The sequence below is a fragment of the Acipenser ruthenus genome, chromosome 17, assembly GCF_902713425.1.
Source record: "Acipenser ruthenus chromosome 17, fAciRut3.2 maternal haplotype, whole genome shotgun sequence".
NCBI classification, from domain to species: Eukaryota; Metazoa; Chordata; class Actinopteri; order Acipenseriformes; family Acipenseridae; genus Acipenser; species Acipenser ruthenus.
In genome coordinates, this window is record NC_081205.1 from 16,736,413 (window position 1) to 16,751,532 (window position 15,120).

The 15,120-nt window shown below is 40.0% G+C and overlaps 1 protein-coding gene across 2 annotated transcripts in view; it reads left to right on the plus strand.

Moving 5' to 3' along the window:
* The window catches only part of ryk (receptor like tyrosine kinase), a 116,204-nt gene that overhangs the window by 78,846 nt on the left and 22,238 nt on the right, over nucleotides 1-15,120 (plus strand). For both annotated transcript variants that reach the window (XM_034038430.3, XM_034038431.3), the window contains exon 10: nucleotides 576-662. In XM_034038430.3, coding sequence (XP_033894321.1) covers nucleotides 576-662 — 87 coding nt within the window. The remainder of the gene's footprint in view (nucleotides 1-575; nucleotides 663-15,120) is intronic.

Here is a 15,120-nt window from a genome sequence, read left to right on the forward strand (position 1 = left end):
CCAGCCTTGTGTTAGATCAGGCTGTGTTCTACCCACATTCTGTATAAATCAAACCAATGGTATGTAACAGTATGCTTCCTTTAGTGAGAATTGTGTGCTTTTGGAGTGCCTGCTTTTTCAATAAACAATCTGGGATAATGCAATATTCTCTGCCAGACTTTGTCATTACTATGTAAAACTTGAACACTCATAACAGTTAGATTAAAAAAAAAAAAAAAAAAAAAAAAACAAGACTGGAGTTTATCTTGTGCAGGGTGCTTTAGCTCTGGCTGACATCTTCAAAGGAATTTCCAGAATCCAGTTTAAAGAAATGGAAGTCCTATTTGCAACCTTGAATTCCTAGCTCTTCGGCTGAAATCTCTAAATATTTGGAACTAGTTGTCAGACAACTAGACAGCAATATGAATGAATTGGAGAGTGTTAGCAGCACATCTCTTGCTTTTAACTGAGAAATCCTTTAGCATGGTTTTTAATGTGCTCCTGTGAGATGCACCTGCATGCATCTTATTGGGGCTGAAAGTCCCCGCTACACTAACAGCTTCAGCTTGGATTTAGCAAACCCTTCTCTCTTACAGGCACTTTTGGGCGCATCTTCCACGGCATTCTCGTTGACGAGAAAGATCCCAGCAAGGAAAAACAAGTCTTTGTGAAAACAGTAAAAGGTGAGTGATGGGCAGGCAGGCCTCATTAAAATAATTCTTGTGAAAATCCAACATCTAACTCTGCAAGTGAGCTTCCTCAGTGTATCCCTGTCTGTTCAGATCAATTGAATAGACTTCATTAACGTGAACTGTGCTGGGAGCTCTGTGAGTGTGCCACTTCCAGACATCTTTCAGGGGCAACTGTGCAGTTGACATTCCCAGCATGTGTGCAGTAAGCACCTTGGGTGGAGGGTATGACAGAGACCCTTTCTTGGGGATGAGGACATTGATAAAGATCTAAACTAGTTTATTTTTAGCACTACTTCTGTGTGCTTGCTTTAATGATCTGCCTGGATGTGCAGGTCTACTAATATTATCCCTGGCATTGGGGGTATCAGCTGATGGTATTGGCATGTGTGGATACATGGAGGTGTCTGTCTGTATGTCACACCTACATTACATGTATCTCGAATGCAAAATAAAATGTAAATCAGTCATTTAATACAGTACATACTTTGCCATGATACTAACACCGTATTTGCTTACCCAGTGATGTATACTGTAGGCTGTACATGCCAGTTACCCAATTCTCCACCTATTCATTGCCATTTGTCATTCTATACTCTTCTGTACATACTGTTGATATATATCAAGGTCATCTCCATTTTCATCATACAGAAGGGGGGGTGTGTAAGGTACTGACATACATACTTTTTCATAATCCTGTCTCAGTATCTTGGTGCAAAATAGAATTCAGTTAGATATTTTTAAGGAGATATCTAAGCATTGGATGCCATAGCAGTTAGAGATGTCAGACACAACAATTGCTAATCTGTGGGCAGCCTTTTGACCCCTGTGGGAGTACGACTATCTTGTTTTGATTCTTCCTGTTGTATTAAAAGTTGTAATTAGGTTGTCCAGCTGTCAGTCACCCCAGTCAGCTCAAAGGTAAAAGCCCTGCACATGTAAATAATCTATTGTTGTGTATATGTATAGTTTAAAAATATTGAATCTAAGTGTGCACTAGATATGGCAGGTTTTTGCAGTTGTACATAAAGTTGGAAAGTTTTGAATTTAAGTTTGGCAGGGATGGGGTTAAATCCAACTCTGCTATATCCATATGCGGAATGTGGCTGGGGCTTAATTGACTAAGGGCAGCAGTGTGGAGTAGTGGTTAGGGCTCTGGACTCTTGAGGGTTCAGTCCCAGGTGGGGGACACTGCTGCTGTACCCTTGAGCAAGGTACTTTACCTAGATTGCTCCAGTAAAAACCCAACTGTATAAATGGGTAATTGTATGTAAAAAATAATGTGATTTCTTGTATCAATTGTAAGTCGCCCTGGATAAGGGCGTCTGCTAAGAAATTAATAATAATAATAATAATAATAATAATAATAATAATAATAATTGATGATCAATTAAGCCCAGCCACATGGTATAAAAAAGGAGCTGGGAAGCCAGTTTTTTTGTTCTAGTTCCAGCAAGCATGCAGCCTCACTACTGTGTGGAGAGCCAGGGTGAGTGAATTGTGTAGGGATTCATTTAGGGGATTTTGATCCCACACAGTTTATTTTAGTGTGTCACAGAGTGGATTCCGGAGCGGGACCTCCCTTTTAGTGGGAGCAGCGCTAAGCCAGTGTTTGGCAAACTTTTGTTTTTAGCTGTTTTCTCACTGCATTTTGTTTTGCATTGCTCAAATGCGAGCCAATGCTTGACGCTTCTGGGAGTAAGGTATTTTAAAGAAAAATGGTAAACATTTAGAATGTTTGTGATGGTTTTTTTTTTTGAGAATTGTATATTTATAAAAATAATGCACTCTGTCATTGTCTTAAAGAAAAAAAAGAAAAACTTTATGAATAGTTTTTTCAACAAGAACTCTAACTTCCAAAAGCAGCTAACCTGTGTGTTCCTTCAACAGGAAGTTTAGCATGGAAAAGTCACCGGCAGGCGCCTGTTTTATTGTTTAAAAAAAAAAAAATACCATTTAGAAATCAAATACACCTTTTAACATAATGATTGCATCTTTCATATAAGTACATATGAGATCTACAAAGTGATGGTAATATGAATTAGATGTGTTTTGTTAGCTCTGTATTTTAATGGACAATTTCAAACCTAGAGCTTATGTGTGATATTCTGTGCAGGATTCAGAAAAGTGTGTCTGGCACATTCTATGACAATGTTATTGCACATGTCTTTCCTCAGTGTTTTCATGGAGCCTTTGTTGTTTTCAACTCTTCACTTCACATGAGCTTCAGGAAGGTGATTTCACAGCGTCAGCGGCACTCTGCCAGGATCCTTCCCTTTCTGATCAACATCCGGTATTTTGATTAAGGTTTCTGACGGTCTGTTTCAAAGCAGCTCAGAAAGGTGGATTCTGACAGCTCCTGGAACTTGTTCAATAGTTACAAACCTGGCCCTGTCTCGCTCCTGCAGTTTCCAAAGTATTTTATTTTTAAAGGTCTAGTGACATTTTATAGTAGGAGTGGAAAACTAGATGGAGAAAGCAAACTGAACTTGGTTCTTTGTTACACTCATGTTGAGTAGAGATACGTCATATTCTGACTGCGTTCTTAATTGCACTTTTGCCCCTATAAAGAGTCATGATTGCTGTGAAAGAGCATGTGAAGCCGCACTGTTGTCGGACCTTGTGAATGCCCCACATCTCTCTACAGGCTGTGCCGGTAGGGGAGATTCGGCTGATGCATCCAACTCTCTCCCATTAGAGACTGGTTGTCCCAGGGACCAGTGTTGCTGCTCAGATTCCCTGAGAATTCCTACGGCTTCATTCCCTGCATTCTCATGAGAATCTCGTGGATAAGCACATTGTGAAAGCTTCTCTCTACGAAGATGAGAACCAGGATTTCCTTCCGGAGCACCATATCCCAGTACTGGAATGTGGGACTGTGACAGGCTGGCTGCAGGGAGGAACTCAGACCAGAGAGAGAAACACACAGACAGACGGTGGTGATGAGTAGCTGAGTGCAAATGGTAGCACTCAGCGTTTATTAACAAAATAAAAGGTTTAAACAGAACACAAAAACAGGACACGGCACTTCACGCCAAAATAAAGAGACAAATAAAACAGACTATACAGTAAACAGACAGTGCACGGACAGACACACAAACAAACACGGTGAGTTTTAAATAAACAAGTATCGTGCTGGTCCTACCAGCACGTAATAGCAATTGATATTTAAACTTATTTCTCCTTCTCTCTCACCCGTTCTCCACGCTCGAACACCCAACCCCGAGTGAAAGAAATGTGCATCTATATATACTGTTGTGCTGGGATTCAATTACTAATTAATTATTCACTTGAATCCCAGCACGTGAATTAATTCTGTGCAACCCCGTGCTCACATACTATACTTTAAATCCACGTGAAGTGATAGTGCAATCCCGTGCCTAAATATAATTATACAATTTAAATACTCGTGCTGCACACACCCATTTATATCCCAACTACAATACACCAACATTGAACACACCACACGCAACATACAACATATAACACACACATGCACACAGGGGCGGGGCACATTGCCACAGGGACTCTTTATCATATTCTGCCTCCAGGCCTCATACTCATCTAGGGCACTGGAACCTCTTGTATGACTGACATACGCCTCATGCTGTAATTTCGGTAGAGCCAAAACAGTGATTTGGTGGGCATGTCGTGTCCGTGTGATGTGAATGGCTTTGAGGAATGAATCAGCAGTTCCAGATGTAGCCATTGCACTCCAGGAAATCACCAAGAGCATTCCATAGAGCTTTCTCAATGTGGAGCCCTCCAAACATGATGACAAGCTTGTCCGCTCCATAATTTGTAGGGCAGGTCCACTGGATGTACTTTTAAGTTGGCAAATATCGGGCAATCACACGTTCGAACAGGAACTTGACCAGGGTTGAGGAACTCAGTCATGGACTTCAAGACATCCATCGCATATTAAATTATTGCTGTGGAGTCAGCCTTCTCAGAAAAAAGAGGAAGGAGGGCAGTTATAGATGGGTTAATGGGAAGAGATTGGAAGGAAGCATGGTAGGTAGCCCAAGACAATGCATCACCTTTCTTTAACTCCTCTATCCCAAGACGTGGCACAGCATGTTGGACCCATGTCTCTTCCTTGTCTTTTGCTGCATCTGGTTTCTCCTCAAAAACCCATGCTGCTTTCTTTTTCCATCAGCCCGGCAGTACTCCTTTTTTTTCCACCTGTCCATCAAACATACTCCCGTATTGATTATTTTTTTTATGGATAGAAAATTGCTTGTGGGAACAAGATATACGAGAATGTTTTACAGAGGATATCTGGGAATACATTCTTGCTCGTGTGCATTCCTCGTATGCCTGTGCTCGACACGGTCTGATTTCAATTCAAGATTTGACATCGTTGCCACTTGTCAAAAGTCAAGTTGGCCAGGGTTTACCCTGAACTGGATCCAACCTGTGACAGATGTAAACTAGCTCCTGCTTCCCGTATTCATATGTTCTTGTCCTGTCCCGGATTGACTCCTTTCTGGAGTTAGGGTTAGGGTTGTGTTTGAGACCCTTTCTTAGACCTTACAAGTGCGTATTGACCCCTCCCCACTAATTGCACTTTTCGGGGTAGTACCTGGCAATGTCCCTCTATCTGGGCAACAGTCAAACACCTTGGCCTTTGCAACTCTGTTGGCTAGATGCCTCATTCTGTTTGGTTGGAAGTTTTCTTGTTAAAAATTGTAAAAAAAACAATAAACAGAAGTTATAAAAAAAAATAAAGAATCTAGCATTCACTTTAAAAAAAAAAAAGTGTCGTCATGGCTTTAGGAACTTGTACTGTGCTTCACTGTTAGAGGGTAGAACTGGGGCCTCTCTGCAAATGCCAGGGTTCTCTTGAGTAGGGAACTGGATTATACTGATACCACTCCCATGAAATGATCCCTTTGCTGTGGTGGAAGAGGGGTTGTGATCGATGTTATCTAGGGCACCAACCGTGAAGAGTCCCTTCCGCAGATTAGCCCTTTGCAGTCCTATGTGGGACCAAGTCCGACATTACAATTTTCCCTTTCCGTCAGAAATACGTAAAGCACAGGTCTCTAGTCGTTTTTTCTCCGGAAAAAGCTGAGAAAACCATTCAATGGCCGAGTGAGACCGATAGGAGCTGAGAGAAGCTGGGGAAAAAAAATAAAAATAAATAAAAGGCGTATCTGAGCAATACACATAGCCCCGGCACCACAGAGATAACACGGACATAAACAAACAAGATAGCTGCTTCCGCATCCAGCGCTCAAAGAATATCACATTTGCAGAGCTTTTTGAGATCAGGAGATGATTTATCAGTATGCACGACTGTGAAAAATACAGCGAACAGGGGGTGGGGCGGGGCTGGAGATGCGGTACTGAGTGTTCTGTTGATATGCAGTGCCTTTTAAACCTGTTTTACTGTGAAAAAATATTTTTAAACAGTGCGTCTAAAATAAACTGCGCGTGTGAAAATAAATTGGACCTGATGCGCCTGAGACGTGCTGAATAAATTGACCAGAAAGGGTTAGAGGGACAAACTACGCCATCAGTCTTGAATTGTTCACGCATGGAGAGGGCCAGCTGGTTTTCCAGCTGGAGAGCACGACTATGTGATGCTCAAACCTAGACTGGCTAGTTGTTCAGCTAGTGTTTTGCTTCTGGTTACAGCATGAATGTTCATACCAACATAGATTAGAAGAGGGGGCTCTCTCTCCACAGAGTGTCGACTGTGAGTAGCCTCTGCTTTGAACCTCAGAGTTGTGAAGCAACATTTGTGAGATGCTGAGACAAGCCTGAGAATCTTCCACATCTCCTTCCAAGGTTGGCCCGTAGAGAATTATTGATGTTAGCAGTTTTGTACTGGGCAACATGTTTTGCTGACAGTTATGGGGGAAGCTTCCAGAAAATGTGACTTTTCCGTCTTGGAACATCTCTTCTCTGCAAATCCTTTGCAACTTTTGCGAACAGGAGCGCTTCTGATTTCATAGTTATGTACAAGGAAGGCCTCTCTAATCATCTGCTGCATGCCCTTTGAAAAGACAAGAATTGCCATCTGACTGCTCCAGCAAACCCATGTCAGAAAAGTGTTTGAGAAGTTTTGTTTTGAAGCAGGTTTTATTGATAGAAATGTCTTTGTCAACTTTGATACAACTGATGGAGATCCGATAACTTAAAGATGTAGGTTCCTTCTTCTACCGAATACTCAACATGGGACACCCACTCTGTGAAAGCTGTAGCTTTAGCTCTCCCTTCTGTATTTGGAGGGGTATCGCTTCGTCATAAATGGGCACAAAAAGGATTTCTGTACTGTCAGACAAGAAAGATGGTGCTTGCCTTCTAAAACAATCAAATGCCCACATACAATTTTAGCAAGGATGTTTTCATCCTGCATGTCTGTAGCCATCTGCCTAAGGGATTGATCAGCACAGAATGTTAAATTCATGAAGCTTACTAGGAGTGGTTCTTTACCACTTGTCGTTGATTTTCTCTTAGAATGACGGACATTTGATACATCTGACCCTTCGTCATGTTTGTTTCCTATTCCTTTCCCGTTCTAACTTTGGCTTATTGAACTTCTCATAGAAAGGGCGATGCCATGAGGCAATTTTATCCAGAAAGTTTTCCACAGTTCCTTCTGACCCAAAGTCCACATCCACTGGCAACACATCCAGCTTTTTGAATTCTTCAACATTCTCGAGGAAGTCCTTGTAGACTGAGAGCGTTGTGACCTCGCCAGTTTCGTGGACAACATAAATTCTCTGGAGAAGTTTTCTGGCAAACAAAACAGGCTGTCCAATCCATACTAACCACCTAGACAATCTAGAAATTATACAGAGGAAAACATAAAGCATAGGTTTAATATAATACAATGGTAGCTGTCCTGATATTATTATTATTATTATTATTATTATTATTATTATTATTATTATTATTATTATTATTATTATTTATTAGCAGACACCCTTATCCAGGGCAACTTACAATTGTTACAAGATATCACATTATTTCACATTATACATTATTTCATATTATACAGATATCACATTATTTTTACATACAATTACATTATATTTCTGCATAAACTTTCGTTGCTGAAGAAAAGCAATGAAAGTTTATGCAGAAGTATTTCTTCATGACTTGCCAGTTGTATTTATCAAGTAAAATTGCTGCACGCTTGTCAGCCAAGAATATACCCATGTCTGAAGTACAAAACTAATGTTGCTATTGGATTTCTAATCAATAGAAATATATTGGAAGCATTACAGAAAGTATTGTACAACCAGAATTGCGGTTTATTGGGATATTTTGTAGCGGTGTATAATTTTTTTAATCCCAATAGATATGGCAGCCTCCAAAAAAAATGTGGTGCTTTTGTCAAGCATGTAACATTTTTGGCCATTTCCTTCCTTAAGCCATGTCACTAAAGGATCTGCATCCTGTCATACCTATATCTGAAACAAGGGATGACGGCAGCCACTCAAAAACAACCAAAAATATGCCTCGCATCCTGCTTTTACTGTACCAGGACTGTTCACAGCTAGTATGGATTACTGTTACAGTGGTTTGAATTCAGTAATTCTCCATACTCTTATTGTGCTGCAGTGGCTGCTAGTCCATTGTGTTTCACCTTGTTTTAGGCAGCTGGAATCTCTTGTTATCATTGTCTGTCATAGGGTTACTGCATGCTGGAGAAGTGACCTCAGCAACAGCTACAGCTTGGAGCCCTGAGGACACTTAACAGACAACTACAATTCACATTTCTATAGTGCCTTTCATCACAAGGCTTCCAACATGCTTCACACACAAACAGGCAAAAAAACAACAATTAAACCATTCAATTAAAAAAAAATCCAATGCAGGATTTGATAAAACTGAATTTAAAAAATATACAAATGTGGTTTTAATTGGAAAAGGCTCGTTTGTAGAAATAGAACAATTACAAATCTAAAACACACATTTTATAAAATTAGAATTTCAAAAAGGACAAAAAGAAAATGCAGTTTTGATTATAAAATGCTGTTTACTGTGGAATAACCAGCAGCCCCGCATCCTGAGATCTAAGAGCGCAGTTACCAAAATCATTGTATTTATCTTGCTCTTAATTGTATTATTACTTGTACTGTGATACTTGAAATGTATTTGCTTACAATTGTAAGTCGCCCTGGATAAGGACGTCTGCTAAGAAATAAATAAATAAATAATAATAAAGTTAGGAGTATACAGGGTCAACAGCTCCTGTAAGTAACTGGGTGCTAATGCATTCAGGGCCGAAAGTTAAAAGAAACATTTAAAAATGCATTCTAAACTGCACAGGGAAACAGTGCAATGAGGCCAAAACTTGGGTAATATGTTAACTTTTTCAGAATTGTAGCAGTAGTGTCCTGCGAGACACCACATGTTTTGGAATACCAGAGAAAAGTGCATTACAATCAAGATAGGACACCTCCTGGCAATCCCACTGAGCTTTCAAGACAATTCAATAGAATGGAGTGGTCCACAGTATCAGATGCAGCACTTCAATCTAGGAGAATTCAAGTGGAGGGAAAGCCAGGGTCAGAGCTTATCAACAGATCAATTACTACTCTAACAAGAGCGGACCCAGTGCTATGTGCTATGAGATCCACGCTGAACATTTTCATATACGCTATTAGGAGCTAGAAATGTGTGTAATTGATTGGCAACTTGTTTGTTGCCTCATTCTGCTGAATGGTTCATCAATGAAGCTGATGACTGCAATGAACTCAGCATGTTTATATTTTAAATGTTTTAAAGGTGCTGTGTATGGAATTTGTGACCACACCTTTAATTGTCTCCAGTTGTAATATGGAAATAGCATTCTGCAGCTCCCATGCTCAGTGTTAGTGAAGTCCTGAACTGACAGTATATAACACAGACTCGTATGTAACTATTATGATTACATGCTACTGTTTATTTTTCGGTAAAAACAAGTTTAAATTGCAGTGAGTTAGTTCGGCTATATTTACAATATTAAATACACCACAGCAAGCACTGTCATATTTTATATTTTCATTAGCACAATCTGAGAGCTAAATTTAGTGAATGTGTTTTATTTTTAATTTCTACTGCAATCAAGTAAGCAGCAGTGCATTTCATTTTTAATTCCATTATTTTTTTGTTTTTTTTTCCTAAAAACAGTCCTAAGTGCCTCTGTGCGTTCTGTTTTCACATTTCTTAAAATGGTCAGATTGAGAAATAAACTTTGTTTTCCCTGCAACAGCTGACCCTGCTTTAGTACAAAACTCACGCTACATGTTTTTCATTGTGGTAACGGTACTCTTAAATTACCGTGCCTGCTTCTTTGGCTGAAGAGATATTTTATCTGCTCATCTAACTGGGGAATCTGCTGCGCAATTAAATCATCCTTAAATTCCTGACAGTAAACAATGTAACTCAATCTATTATATCTGGGATGCAAGATGCAACAGATGAAAAAAATCAGTTTGTGTTGACTCAAAACTTTTAGACATTCTACGATTTGACTGGCAAAAGATAACACTGCTTTATGTCACAAAGATTATTTTCATCTTTCTACGATAACCTTTCCACTGACTTTTTTGTTTCATTATTGAGCTTTTTGCCGTATTGTAGCCCTAAATTAATTGTTTTCTTTATTTTAAGTTTCTAAGGCATTTTGTTAATGGGACATGCAACACACAAACCTTAAGTGTATTTAAATTTTTGTTTTTCGCTGTTCTTCTACATTTTTTAAATGCAACTGTTCATTTAAGCTACATTTTTACACAGCAGTACTCACACACGTTTGGTCACCATCACAACTGTTGCAAGAAACTAGGGTTTGCGTATTCTGCTGGTGTTTATACCTGTCTGCACTTAGAAGCATTTGTATTCGATCAAATTGTTACCGTCCTTCTCACACTTCAGTTTATTAAAACATGTCATATGCTTTTTTTGTGTGTTTTTTTTTTTTTTTAATAGACAGACCTCATGTCACATTCATAAATACCGACACATGCTTTTAAAGGGAGAGGCAGCATTTTTGTGCCTAACCCCGAAAAAACGGTTGTCATAATTTCTAATTTCTCTGTGATTCGGTGGTACAAACAGATTGATACGTTACGATGGTGCGACTGAGGGAGTATTGTGGTTGAGGAATTATATAGTTATAAAGGTCAACTGCCGTGTGTACCAGTTGAAAGCCTGTCACGCAACAGTACTGGTACACATACCACAACCTTAGCTTAAAATGGCAGATTGAAGATTGGCCTATAATTAAGGACTTTGGGGTCCAAAGTAGTTTTCTTGAACAATGGCTTTACCAAAGCTACCTTAAGTGCTAACTGTACCGGAGGAAAGTGAGTATTGACACAAAAAATATCTTAACAGTTTAGTAGGAATGGCATCAAAAGTGCATGTAGTGGGTCTCCTATGCAGGACTGGCTGTCAGCTCTTGTAAGGTAATCAAGGAAAAAGCCTCTATAGTAGCCTAATTTAGGTCTAATTGGTATATTTAGAAGAATCCTCCATAATACAAGAAGTCTGTACAATCTGATTTCTGATGTTTAGAATTTTATTTTGAAAATAATTTAAGAAATCGTTGCAGCTGTAAGAGGATCCAATGTTAAGAGTATCAGGAGGAGTCTTTACTATTGCATCTAGGGAAGCAAAAATCAATCTGTTTGTATTGGTTTAGATTAAATGACAATGATATGATGCTCTAGCCAATGCCAGACCCTTCCTATATGTTACCTGATGGCTTTTCCAGTGTTTAGATTCCTTCCATCTACGTTCCAATTTGACCCTGACATTTCAGTTAACGAGCCGTATCATTAAACCATGACGAGCCTCTTAGCTTCTTTTTAAAGACAGTTCTTAACTGCTACAGTATGTTAACAGATTCATCTAATGATAAACACTGAGTAAGTGGTGATGAACTCAGTGCCTCAGAAAACTTGACAGCAGTTGAAGAATGAACTACCTGAGTTTTAATTGTAAGTTCCATGCTCTGTTGTTAAAGGCAGCTTCAGAAATAGTGAGATCAATAGTTACAAAATTTTGAACAACTAAACCCTGATAAATGACTAAATCTGAAGTAGGACCACGATTAATGTGCAGGATCTTTAACATGCTGGACATAATGTAGGGAATCCAGTAGCCTTGAACGGTTTGAATCTGATTCAATGTCAACGTGAATGTTAAAATCGCCCAATAAAAGAATCCTATCATAATTTGAGACGATATAGATAACAGATCACCAAATTCGGTAAAAAAATAGCAAGTTTGACTTAGGTGGACAATATATAATTACAATATGAACAGGTAATTGGTTATTTCATGTTCAAGTTAACAATTTAAAAGATGAATAACCTTCAATTTCCTGTTTGATTTGATGTTCAGTGCGGAAGCTAGTGGCAAGTCTAGCTCCCCGCCCCGTAGAGCAAGCTTTCTGGAAGAAGCAAGCCTCAATCAAGGAAACATCAGTTCCAAGCTAAGTTTCAGTTGAAGAGAGAATATCAATGTTATAATCCAGAATAAAATCACTGATAAGAGGAGCTTTTTTTAGACAGATCTAGAATTAAATAAAGCCAAGAGTAGTTTATTCAATCACATGTTCCTGATTGTACCAGAGTAATAGGGATATAAAGAAGATTACTGTAACATGTGATTGAATAGAGGTAATAGGGATATAAAGAAGATTACTGTAATGTGCAATTGAATAGAGATAATAGGGATGTAAAGAAGATTACTGTAATGTGCAATTGAATAGAGGTAATAGGGATATGAAGATTACTGTAACATGCGATTGAATAGAGATAATAGGGATGTAAAGAAGATTACTGTAACACACACCTCTATGATTACTAAATGCCAACGAGTAATGGGAGTGGCAAGATACTTGAACCTCTATTTTGCACACAAAGTAATGCATAAATAAATTGATAAAGAGAAGTAAAATAAAAAAAATGAGGAAAAATTATTCTAAATAGATAATAAAAAAAGTTTAGAAAAAGTAATAGGTAGAAGTAGATGATTTATACTCTGTGCTGATATTGAATATACACGCTCGAGAATGTCAGTACCAGCCTCGCTGTGATATTGAATATGCATGCTCGAGAATGTCAGTACCAGCCTCGCTGTGATATTGAATATGCACGCTGGAGAGTGTCAGTAGCAGCCTTGCTGTGATATTGAATATGCACGCTCGAGAATGTCAGTACCAGCCTCGCTGTGATATTGAATATGCACGCTCGTGAGTGTCAGTACCAGCCTCGCTGTGATATTGAATATGCACGCTCGTGAGTGTCAGTACCAGCCTCGCTGTGATATTGAATATGCACGCTCGTGAGTGTCAGTACCAGCCTCGCTGTGATATTGAATATGCACGCTCGAGAGTGTCAGTAGCAGCCTCGCTGTGATATTGAATATGCACGCTCGAGAGTGTCAGTTGCAGCCTCGCTGTGATATTGAATATGCACGCTCGAGAGTGTCAGTACCAGCCTCGCTGTGATATTGAATATGCACGCTCGAGAGTGTCAGTTGCAGCCTCGCTGTGATATTGAATATGCACGCTTGAGAGTGTCAGTACCAGCCTCGCTGTGATATTGAATATGCACGCTCGAGAGTGTCAGTAGCAGCCTTGCTGTGATATTGAATATGCACGCTCGAGTGTCAGTACCAGCCTCGCTGTGATATTGAATATGCACGCTCGAGAGTGTCAGTTGCAGCCTCGCTGTGATATTGAATATGCACGCTCGAGAGTGTCAGTACCAGCCTCGCTGTGATATTGAATATGCACGCTCGAGAGTGTCAGTACCAGCCTCGCTGTGATATTGAATATGCACGCTCGAGAGTGTCAGTACCAGCTGCAGAAGATGCAAGCTGAGGCTGGAAAATGGCAGTCCTCACAGGACCTGCTGTACTGATGGGAGAAATGAAATAAAGTCCAGCTGCCATTAAACCAAGCCAAGAATATAACGAGTAACCGCAGTGCAAACCCAACACGGGCACTACATTAGCAATCCATTCAGCCACAGAACTAATCTACTTTGCCACAGGACACCAAGCAGTGTACAGATAAACCCAGTAAGAAAAACAGACAAGGTCAGTTATCTAGCAGACGATGGGTGCACTGAGGATAGTTTATAAAACTAACAAATGTTTTTGTGTATGAAGAAATTTAAGGTTTATGTTGCTTGAAACTCGTGTCCCCATTTAAAGCAAGTTTCTGGGTTCTAAAGTAATTCCTGTATATAAACTTTGAGGGCAGCTACCTGTGGGGGAATGACCACTCTGCTTGATTTGGCTGAGATGATCTGTGAGGCTTATTAATGATATATATTTATTAAAAAACTTATTATCTGGGGTACACATGTTGCTATTAAGTTTCCTTTTTTTCACCACTGCTCGTTTAAGTGTGGTGACTTTCATACTAGCACAGGTTTTTAAGAGTATGTCATACATGTACTTGCATTTTAATATGCTCTACAACTTATCCTATTAAACTTGCTAAAGACATTATTTAGTACAAGTTATTGCTGTCACGGACCATGGGGGCAAATGGAGTCTGTATGTCAAACTGAATGTCACATTTATGTTTTTACATGTATCCAGAGAGCCACTTATTCAACTAAGGATTGTTTTATTTACTTTATTTTTTTTTAATTCGTACAAATGACTGCGAATCTGGGGGTATATGGAGGCATTGTGTCATTTACTTAGTATATCAGCATTTTTCCACTTGAATACTGTGGGTGTAGGTCATGGCGATTTGACTTGTACTTGTTAGCGATGTCTCTAATGTGTGTGTACAGCGTGGCGGGGATGTCTGTCTGTCTCTAATGTGTGTGTACAGCGTGGCAGGGATGTCTGGCTCTAATGTGTGTGTACAGCGTGGCGGGGATGTCTGTCTGTCTCTAATGTGTGTGTACAGCGTGGCGGGGATGTCTGTCTGTCTCTAATGTGTGTGTACAGCGTGGCGGGGATGTCTGTCTGTCTCCAATGTGTGTGTACAGCGTGGCAGGGATGTCTGGCTCTAATGTGTGTGTACAGCGTGGCGGGGATGTGTGTGTGTCTCTAATGTGTGTGTACAGCGTGGTGGGGATGTCTGTCTGTCTCTAATGTGTGTGTACAGCGTGGTGGGGATGTCTGTCTGTCTCTGTGTGTGTACAGCGTGGCGGGGATGTCTCTAATGTGTGTGTATAGCGTGGTGGGGATGTCTGAGTCTCTAATGTGTGTGTACAGCGTGGCGGGGATGTCTGTCTGTGATGTCTTTAATGTGTGTGTACAGCGTGGCGGGGATGTCTGTCTGTCTCTAATGTGTGTGTACAGTGTGGCGGGGATGTGTGTGTGTCTCTAATATGTGTGTACAGCGTGGCGGGGATGTCTATCTGTCTAATGTGTGTGTACAGTGTGGCGGGGATGTGTGTGTGTCTCTAATGTGTGTGTACAGCGTGGCGGGGATGTCTATCTGTCTCTAATGTGTGTGTACAGCGTGGTG